At 40.1% G+C, this 11402-nt stretch overlaps 1 protein-coding gene across 2 annotated transcripts in view; it reads right to left on the bottom strand.

The window, feature by feature from the left end:
• Positions 1 to 1614: 1614 nt before the first annotated feature.
• Positions 1615 to 11402, bottom strand: part of LOC110453442 (neuronal acetylcholine receptor subunit alpha-3-like) — a 32474-nt gene continuing 22686 nt past the window's right edge. For both annotated transcript variants that reach the window (XM_021502385.1, XM_021502386.1), the window contains exons 3-8: positions 10575 to 10720; positions 9916 to 9960; positions 8834 to 8943; positions 4890 to 5120; positions 4205 to 4521; positions 1615 to 3810 (exon numbers count right to left, since the gene is read on the bottom strand). In XM_021502385.1, the coding sequence (XP_021358060.1) occupies positions 3407 to 3810; positions 4205 to 4521; positions 4890 to 5120; positions 8834 to 8943; positions 9916 to 9960; positions 10575 to 10720 (1253 nt within the window). In that variant the 3' untranslated portion in view covers positions 1615 to 3406. The remainder of the gene's footprint in view (positions 3811 to 4204; positions 4522 to 4889; positions 5121 to 8833; positions 8944 to 9915; positions 9961 to 10574; positions 10721 to 11402) is intronic.

The raw sequence follows: 11402 nt of genomic DNA, 5'->3' as shown, positions 1-11402 counted from the left end.
CCTCCCCTACTAGTGAGTGAGCCTGGTGTCAAAAAACTTCTTCAGGCCATAAATCCATCCAAAGCCGTGGGACCGGATCTCATTCCTAACATTGTACTAAAAACGTGTGCGGAGCAAATTTCCCCGATACTTACTTTAATTTTTCAAAAATCGTTGGACTTCCAACTGACTGGCGCCGGGCCAACGTGGCACCCGTATTTAAGAAAGGTGATGTCCACTGCGCCGAAAATTATCGTCCAGTTTCTCTTACCTCAGTGTCGTGCAAACGTTTAGAACATACTATTTGTAAACATATAATGAATCATCTGGAATCAAATAACATCCTAACTAAATTGAACCACGGTTTTCGAGCTGGCTATTCATGTGACACTCAACTGGTACTGACTATGAACGATCTTTTCACATCTTTCAACCAGGGGACCCAAATCGACATCGCAATTTTAGACTTTTCAAAAGCTTTTGACACCGTCCCAAATGACACATTATTACACAAACTTTCAAACTACGGAATTCGAGGAAATATTCTGGACTGGCTGACTTCATTTTTGTGTGACATGGATATGCTTGTGGAAGTGGAAGGAGAACATTCGGAATACGTCAAGGTAGATTCCGGGGTGCCCCAGGGGACGGTATTGGGCCCACTTCTCTTCCTCTGTCACATAAACGATCTGCCGGACTCGGTGTTGTCGCTTGTTCGTTTATTCGCGGATGACTGTTTGTTGTATCGGGGAATGAAAACGGCGGAAGACCATCAAATTCTACAGCGTGACCTGTACAATCTCCAGATATGGGCTAAAAAGTGGGGAATGAGGTTCAACGCCAGGAAATGTTATATCCTGAGATTCAAACAAAAATCCAACAAATTTTACACTTTAGACGACCAAATTCTACAACAAGTTAAAGAAAATCCCTACCTTGGTTTAACAATTTCGGAAGACTTAAGTTGGACTACTCAAATTTCTAAATCGACATCAAGGGCTATCTCTACACTCGGGTTCCTCAGACGGAATCTCCAACACTGTCCGAAATCTTGCAGGAAAGTGGCATATATCGCCATGGTAAGATCGGTACTGGAATATGGATCCATCGTGTGGGATCCGTACCTAGAGAAGGATATCAACAGGATTGAAAGAATACAAAGGAGAGGTGCGAGGTTCATCACGGGCGATTATAAAACAAGGGAGGAAGGGTGCGTGACAAAAATGTTAAAATACTTGGACCTTGCCCTTCTTCAGGAGAGGAGACGGAACTCCATATTAACTTTTTGTTACAAGTGTTTTTATTACAAAGTGGTTGAGGGCTTAGTTCCATATGTAGATCCCTATAGCATATTAAAACCCATTCGGAAAGGACGACAAATTCAACCGTGGAAATATCAGAACTTCATTTCGGACAATATTGTAGAAACGCGAGCAACCAATAACAGCCGTGGACTAGACATTCCAAACTTCAAAACGCCAAAATTTAAAAACTCATACTTTATCAAAACTGCAATAGACTGGAATAGTCTAAGTGATGACGACGTTGTGTGCGCGTCATCAGTAGAGAGCTTCAAGACAGCTCTCCAGGCCTGTTACTAGTCNCCCCCCCCCCCCCCCCCCCCCCCCGGTGCCTCTCGCCAGTTTATCTGGATCATCTGCGCCGTATACCATACAGATACAGTAATAGGATGAAATCAGTAATCTTACTGCAGTTTGGTGTGGTTGAAAATCCCAAGTTGGTTCCTTGCATGTGTCTACTTTTAAATGTATGTAGGGGTTTTAGGTTCACCGTGGCTCGAAGTATAAAGTCAACATATACAGCCATAGTTATACGTTTTGCCATTTTGTTTACTGAACCAGTCGTGCAAACAGCATATACGACGACATTTGTTCGATGAACATAATTATCTACGTATGATATGCCTGTTATTGTTTTTATTTATTTTGGCATTTATTTTTAGAGTTTATTTTTCATGGTGTCAGTTATGGAGCTTTCAATTCTTCCTTGATACTTGAAAAGTTAACCCTTTACAGAATGAGGTATTGCCAACAGTCAGGGGGAACTGTACACGAAATAATTGAAGCGTGATCATCACAAAAACAAATACAAATAAGAGATTAGCTAGTCCTGAAGATGACATCTTTTGAAAAAGTCTTAATGCAATAACTGATTTTTATTTAAGATAAACACTTCATGTACTTCAATCTGACATGAAAATTTGGAATGACTTATATATAGTGTCAATTTGACGTCACACTCTAAACAATTATCTAGACTAATAAAAAACAAACCCAGGTAACGCTCTGAATATATTCTAGATTAAAACGTAACTCTCTGATGCAAATATCTGAAATTAATCTAGACTAATAAACAAAATGACGTCGTTCTCTGGACATTAACGTGATACTGATTAATAATTGAATATAATAATTGTATTAACGCCAGATTATGCAATTTTATGCTTGACAAGGCGTGCAGGCTATTTTAACAATTCACATGATTCCTAACCTTGATATAAACCCCCTTTAGTAAGCCACCAACCTTGATATAAACCCCCTAAGGAAGCCACCCACCTTTATAAAAAACACTTTAGGAAGCCACCCACCTTGATATAAACCCCCTTTAATAAGCCACCCACCTTGATATAAACCCCCTTTAGTAAGCTACCAACCTTGATATAAACCCCCTTTAGTAAGCCACCCACCTTGATATAAACCCCCGTTAGTAAGCCACCACCCCTGACATAAACTCCATCTAGGAAGCCCCCCAACCTTGATATAAACCCTCTAAGGAAGTCACCCACCTTGATATAAACCCCTATACGAAGCAACCCACCTTGATATAAACCCCTATACGAAGCCACCCACCTTGATATAAACCCCCTAAGGAAGCCACCCACCTTGATATGAACCCCCTAAGGAAGCCATCCACCTTGCTATAAACCCCCTAAGGAAGCCACCAACCTTGATATAACCCCCTAAGGAAGCCACACACCTTGATATAACCCCCTAATGAAGCCACCAACCTTGATATAAACCCGCAAAGGAAGCCACTCACCTTGATATAAACCCCTAAGGAAGCCACCCACCTTGATATAAACCCCCTAAGGAAGCCACCCACCTTGATATGAACCCCCTAAGGAAGCCACCCACATCGATATGAATTTAATAAGGAAGCCACCCATCTTGATATAAACTCAATAAGGAAGCCAGCCACCTTGCTATAAACCCCCTAAGTAAGCCAGCAACCTTGCTATAAACCCCCTAAGTAAGCCAGCCACCTTGCTATAAACCCCCTAAGTAAGCCACCCACCTTGATATGAACCCCCTAAGTAAGCCACCCACCTTGCTATAAACCCCCTAAGTAAGCCAGCCATCTTGCTATAAACCCCCTAAGTAAGCCAGCCACCTTGCTATAAACTCCTTTAGGAAGCATTGGCTGCCTTGATGGACCCTCCCACCCTCAGTAAAATCAAAAACAATACAGCAGTCACACTGGTCACCACAAAAAACCAAACGAATAAAAACCAATCAAAGATGGCAGAAACCTCCGTCCAGGAGTAGCTTGGTAATGTTTCCGTGTTTTGCCCGGCCTCGTTTTGAGCAGTGTCAGCTCCATCCGATCTCTTGTTTATTACCTCAACACGATTGTCTTTTGGACAGCAGCAACACCCTCTCCAGCAGCCAAACCTTGCAAACAACCCGCCTGTCATCGACTGTAACCAGGCAGGCACGGGCTCTGCAGGGTCCGTATGGTGCATTCGGAGGACCAGCACCGACAGTCCTACCGCCAGTACGGCCATGATCAAGGTGAAGGCTAAATACACGGCTGTAAGACAACAGGAAATACGGCGATTGTTTTCATCGGCTTACAAGTTTGGTAGGTCGCCTTATATTTGAAAAGATGTCAACATATAAAGTGTACTATTTTATTTACCAAAATCTAAATTAAAAAAACAAAAACGAAATAAACTTAATTTTTATACTTTTTATTTGTATTTTTTTTTCAATATATTGAAAGATCAAACTCTGAAACTGTTTAGGATATTCAAATTAATTTTTGACCAAATCACTAAAATATCAAACATCTTGGATATATTTAGATTTTTAAAATGTTATCCATTTTACCAAAATCTATAACTGCTCTTAATAAAGACATAAACAAAATCAAATCAGTAAGAAATGTGAATTGTCCCATTAGGACGTTGTTGTAGTATACTTACAGAGGATGGACACGTTCAGAGACGTGTTAGGCATGCTGTCCGCTATCAAAGTCAGGAGCACAGCCAATGCCAGTAACACTGTCAGGGCGTACGAAACCTTCTCCCCAGAGTCAACCGGAAGTACGAAGACGAGGACAACGAGGAAGGAAGAAAGTACAACTGGAAGTATGACGTTGGTCAAGTAGAAATCGTGTCGTCGTGTGAGGACAACCACAAATTTAAGGAGCGAGAAAGTTTCAACAATGCCATTCGCTGTCGTCTCTACAATACTTGAGGTTTCTATTCTGGAGTTTGTGTAAGTCCATTCGCCATTTTCCCTGTGAACAACATATGTAAAGAAAAATGACAAAGGAGTTCTTAAGAGGTTCATCAGGGGATGTGTTTATAGTCACATTTACAGGACAACAACACAACACAGAAAACGACGCAATGATTCATTATGACGTGACCATACAACCTACAAACTTGACGCCAAAATTAACAATGCACTTTGACATCAAAATTAAAATTTTGACGCCATCATTTTCTGTGTTGTTGTCCTGTCAACGTGAATAAACACATCCCCTGATTAAGCTCTATATAGATGAACGAACTAGGGACGTACCTAGAAACGTTTTGTGTCATTTAATCTATGTATACATCCTCACGAAGAGCTGTATAGCAGCAAATGAAATCTTAAACCTACCCAAGATCTTCGACATTGACTTTATCACGTAGATGGGTGAGTTCAAGCTCTTCCTTAGTGTAAGCCCAGCTAGTGACGTCGATGGCACACTCCTGGGTATCAAAGGGGTAGTAGGTGGTGTCTATGGTACAGGAAGTGACGAATATCTGAGGCATTTCCCAGTCTACCTTCCCAGTGTCAGCCACACGGAACAATAGATTGTCGTCCTGTAGTATGGACACGTCGTCAACACTAAAAAGAAACAAACAAATTAAACCAAAAACAAAAGCAAACTAACAAGAGTCAAATACAGCAGTGAACTATATAGTATACAAAAAATAGTTAATAACAACAATGGGACGGTCAACTACAACAGGTAGATGTACAGTGTACCAAACACGACTGTCAGCTACAACAGCTAGATGTACAGTGTACCAAACACGACAGTCAACTACAACAGTTATATGTACAGTGTACCAAACACAACAGTCAACTACAACAGTTAGATGTACAGTGTACCAAACACGACAGTCAACTACAACAGGTAGATGTACAGTGTACCAAACACTACAGTCAACTACAACAGTTATATGTACAGTGTACTAAACACGACAGTCAACTACAACAGTGAGATGTACAGTGTACCAAACACGACAGTCAACTACAACCGTTAGATGTACCGTGTACCAAACACGGCAGTTAACTACAACAGTTAGGTGGACAGTGTACCAAACACGACAGTCAACTACAACAGTTAGGTGTACAGTGTACCAAACACGACAGTCAACTACAACAGTGAGATGTACCGTGTACCGAACACGACAGTCAACTACAACAGTGAGATGTACAGTATACCAAACACGACGGTCAACTACAACAGTTAGATGTACATTGTACCAAACACGACAGCCAACTACAACAGTTATATGTACATTGTACCAAACAGGACTGTCAGCTACAACAGTTACATATTCAGTGTACCAAACACGACAGTCAACTACAACAGTTAGATGTACAGTGTACCAAACACGACAGTCAACTACAACAGTTAGATGTACAGTGTACCAAACACGACAGTCAACTACAACAGTTAGATGTACAGTGTACCAAACACGACAGACAACTACAACAGTTAGATGTACAGTGTACCAAACACGACAGTCAACTACAACAGTTAGATGTACAGTGTACCAAACACGACAGTCAACTACAACAGTTAGATGTACAGTGTACCAAACACGACAGTCAACTACAACAGTTAGATGTACAGTGTACCAAACACGACAGTCAACTACAACAGTTAGATGTACAGTGTACCAAACACGACAGTCAACTACAACAGTTAGATGTACAGTGTACCAAACACGACAGTCAACTACAACAGTTAGATGTACAGTGTACCAAACACGACAGTCAACTACAACAGTTAGATGTACAGTGTACCAAACACGACAGTCAACTACAACAGTTAGATGTACAGTGTACCAAACACGACAGTCAACTACAACAGTTAGATGTACAGTGTACCAAACACGACAGTCAACTACAACAGTTAGATGTACAGTGTACCAAACACGACAGTCAACTACAACAGTTAGATGTACAGTGTACCAAACACGACAGTCAACTACAACAGTTAGATGTACAGTGTACCAAACACGACAGTCAACTACAACAGTTAGATGTACAGTGTACCAAACACGACAGTCAACTACAACAGTTAGATGTACAGTGTACCAAACACGACAGTCAACTACAACAGTTAGATGTACAGTGTACCAAACACGACAGTCAACTACAACAGTTAGATGTACAGTGTACCAAACACGACAGTCAACTACAACAGTTAGATGTACAGTGTACCAAACACGACAGTCAACTACAACAGTTAGATGTACAGTGTACCAAACACGACAGTCAACTACAACAGTTAGATGTACAGTGTACCAAACACGACAGTCAACTACAACAGTTAGATGTACAGTGTACCAAACACGACAGACAACTACAACAGTTAGATGTACAGTGTACCAAACACGACAGTCAACTACAACAGTTAGGTGTACAGTGTACCAAACACCACAGACAACTACAACAGTTAGATGTACAGTGTACCAAACACGACAGTCAACTACAACAGTTAGATGTACAGTGTACCAAACACGACAGTCAACTACAACAGTTAGATGTACAGTGTACCAAACACGACAGTCAACTACAACAGTTAGATGTACAGTGTACCAAACACCACAGTCAACTACAACAGTTAGATGTACAGTGTACCAAACACGACAGTCAACTACAACAGTTAGATGTACAGTGTACCAAACACGACAGTCAACTACAACAGTTAGGTGTACAGTGTACCAAACACGACAGTCAACTACAACAGTTAGATATTCAGTGTACCAAACACGACTGTCAACTACAACAGTGAGATATACAGTGTACCAAACACAAAAGTCAGCTACAACAGTTAGGTGTACAGTGTACAAAACACGACAATCAACTACAACAGTTAGGTGTACAGTGCACCAAACACGACAGTCAACTACAACAGTGAGATGTACAGTGTACCAAGCACGACAGTCAACTACAACAGTTAGATATTCAGTGTACCAAACACGACAATCAACTACAACAGTTAGGTGTACAGTGTACCAAACACGACAGTCAACTACAACAGTGAGATGTACAGTGTACCAAGCACGACAGTCAACTACAACAGTTAGATATTCAGTGTACCAAACACGACAGTCAACTACAACAGTTAGGTGTACAGTGTACCAAACACGACAGTCAACTACAACAGTGAGATGTACCGTGTACCGAACACGACAGTCAACTACAACAGTGAGATGTACAGTATACCAAACACGACGGTCAACTACAACAGTTAGATGTACATTGTACCAAACACGACAGCCAACTACAACAGTTATATGTACATTGTACCAAACAGGACTGTCAGCTACAACAGTTAGATATTCAGTGTACCAAACACGACAGTCAACTACAACAGTTAGGTGTACAGTGCACCAAACACGACAGTCAACTACAACAGTTAGGTGTAAAGTGTACCAAAAACGACAATCAACTGCAACAGTTAGGTGAACATTGCTAAACACGACAGTCAACTACAACAGTTAGGTGTACAGTGTACCAAACACGACAGACAACTACAACAGGTAGGTGTACAGTGTACCAAACACGACAGTCAACTACAATAGGCAGACGTACAGTGTACCAAACACGACAGTCAACTAAAACAGTTAGATGAGAAGTGTACCAAACACGACAGACAACTACAACAGTTAGATGTACAGTGTACCAAACACGACAGTCAACTAAAACAGTTAGGTGTACAGTGTACCAAACACGACAGTCAACTACAACAGGTAGGTGTACAGTGTACCAAACACGACAGTCAACTACAACAGTGAGATGTACAGTGTACCAAACACGACAGATACCTACAACAGTTAGATGTACCGTGTACCAAACACGACAGTCAACTACAACAGTTAGGTGTACAGTGCTAAACACGACAGCCAACTACAACAGGTAGATGTACAGTGTACCAAACACTACAGTCAACTACAACAGTGAGATGTACAGTGTACCAAACACGACAGACAACTACAACAGTTAGATGTACAGTGTACCAAACTCGACAGTCAACTACAACAGGTAGGTGTACCGTGTACCAAACACGACAGTCAACTACAACAGTTAGATTACAGTGTACCAAACACGACAGACAACTACAACAGTCAGATGTACAGTGTACCAAACACGACAGACAACTACAACAGTTAGATGTACAGTGTACCAAACTCGACAGTCAACTGCAACAGTCAGGTATACAACGTTCATAACACGTTTGCGTACGACCGAAAATGATTGAAATCGACCATGATGTGTGAATGATTGGCATCTGCATTATTCGCTGACGTTTTACTCACGAATTGTCGATAAACAGTTCTGGTTTCCAGATTTCTTTGTCTATAGCGTAGAAGTGGTCCACATTACTGTAAGATGCAGCAGTCCAAGTAAGCCGAGTATCCTCCCATTCCTAACTCACAGTGCATTTTTTGAGAAATGAAAAGATTTGCTTTTAATGTATAAACATATAATATCCCGAATCCCAATACCTAAAAAATCTAATATCCTTTAACTGAAGTAAAGTAACGTGGACGCATTCGGCCTAAGCATGAGAGAGAAAGGTTCAATTAACGCGAGCTGATGGATAAATTGGAGAGGTCCCGATAGGTGGACTCGGGATATTATCCACGGATGACCTGGACCCTGAAACTCTGATAATACTGTGTGTTTAACTGTTATTCGTCTATAAACCACTACTCTATATAGCTCGTCAAACTCTACTTTCAACTTAAACACTCAAATCAAGGTGTGATGTACACGAGCATTTATCAACGGCAATGAAACAACTTTACATTTGAAAACTTAGTAAACAAAATATTGCCGCTCCCTTTGTAGATTTCTGTTTAATTTTCATGCTTACTGGCACTTGTATAAAGTAGTATATAAATACCTTAAGTGCGCCTGTAACGTTAATGGCCACAATTATTACTTTTAAGGTTTTGGTTTGCTTTGTTTGTATTTTACGTCCTATTAACAGCTATAGTCATTAAAGGACGTGCCGATTTTGGTGGTGGAGGAAAACCGGAGTCACCAAAGAAAAAACACCGGCCTACGGCCAGTACCTGGCGACTGCCCGCTGTAGGCCTCGAACCCAGGATCCAGTGGTGGCGGGCTAGTGAAAAGTGGGTTGGTTCATGATATACATATTTTATAGATAACTTAATTTGAAATTAACCAATACTCCCCCTTATTTTGAATTTCATCACTTATGATTTCCAACTGTTTGGCCACTTTTCACCGTTGAGTCCTAAAAGAACGAAACAACTGTATGATGCATTGTAATTCATTTTTCTGCACATAACTTTTACCAAATATTACAGGTGTTATCGCCTTTGTGTGTGTTTATCTTCCCAGGATGAAATGTATGGATAAAGGTACTTACCACAGTGAGCCATCCTGTTACTGACATGCTCTGGTCTACCATGCTCTGCGAAAACAAACCACGTTTAGCAACATACATTCATATTTACTCATATACGTTCTATTGTTAATAAATTCCTATCAGTCGACATCTTGGATTCGCGTTTTAATTGTAAAGCTATAACAACGAAATTCAGCAAAATAATGCATTATGTCTAGGCTAAGGGGATGTTTTCCATTGGTCATTGACGGCGTAAGGCAGGAACATATAAAGAATAAGGGATATAACAAGGTAGGTGTAAAATAGAGAAGGTGTTTTATAGAGCAGACGTAATATAGAGAATTAAACTATGTTAACAAACTGTGAAGGTTAGTAACGAAGTAAGTCTTTATTGGAGGAGGGGGCCTACTCGCTACGTCTATGTTAACGGGAAAACAATGTATCTCAACTGGTGCTTGGGGAAGGAGGAGACAAAACACATAAGACCTTAATAATGTACAAGTATGTAAGGACAGAATTATAATACATAATTTGAACGGTGTTTTAAGTAATCTAGGGATGTATTAAGGAGGGTATGTTACTAACTAAATTACAGAGGATGAGGACACGACAATTAATATGTCGCTGATGAATGACTGAATATGGCGTTTCTTTCTAAGTATTTGGTCAAAGGAACTCACCAAGTCGTTGATGGATATCAGACTGATACCAACTTTAGCCGTCATTACATCAGCTGGTCTAATCAGTCTGTGATAGGTTGCAGTAGCAAACATCAGGTTGCGGAGAGTTAGTTCGTCTGTTGAAGACCATCCGTCAACGATGCTTACTTGAAATATATAAGAATTTTACTATAGACGACCAATAATATATATAAGGGGCATGACTAATATAGTTGTATCATATATTCAGTTGTCTTACCTTTGAAAAGAATGTTTTTATTTAATTGGTGGATTACTGTCACGGAGTAACATTGTAAAATGGTTGCCATTTATCGCGTAACTTTTTAAAACCTGTTTTCCCTAAACTAAGTTGATCATTCCAACTACATATAAAGTTCACATCAATTCCAACAAAGTTGTCAGAGTCATTTCCCCTACACCTTATTAAAGACGAAATGTTCACACAGCAAACTTAAAGCATTTGTCTGACGGCGACTAGGTGTAAACAACAATGTATAACTACGAAACAGGGCAGACGACAGTGCCATAACAAGAAAATCTTAAGATCTAATAAAATTTCCAAATAATGTCTTTCAAAGAAAACATAAAACATATAAAGAGGTATGGCGGAAAACTGCCCGTATTTCCCTAAGTCGGCATTTATGAAAACGGAGAAAAAAATTAAGGAGTAAAACATTTCGTGTAGCCAAAATGCATACAAAAGATACAAAACCAATTGAATATGAATTTTTAAACTGCTCAGAAATTAGGTATTGCTAATATGATACTGCAGATATAGCCATATACACTATATCTATGAAAGTGATGGGGTTTCCCGGACTTAAAAAA

The sequence above is a fragment of the Mizuhopecten yessoensis genome, unplaced genomic scaffold (assembly GCF_002113885.1).
Source record: "Mizuhopecten yessoensis strain PY_sf001 unplaced genomic scaffold, ASM211388v2 scaffold7307, whole genome shotgun sequence".
Classification (NCBI taxonomy): domain Eukaryota; kingdom Metazoa; phylum Mollusca; class Bivalvia; order Pectinida; family Pectinidae; genus Mizuhopecten; species Mizuhopecten yessoensis.
The sequence above is the reverse complement of the archived record's forward strand: the minus strand, read 5'-3'. Positions and strand labels throughout refer to the sequence as shown.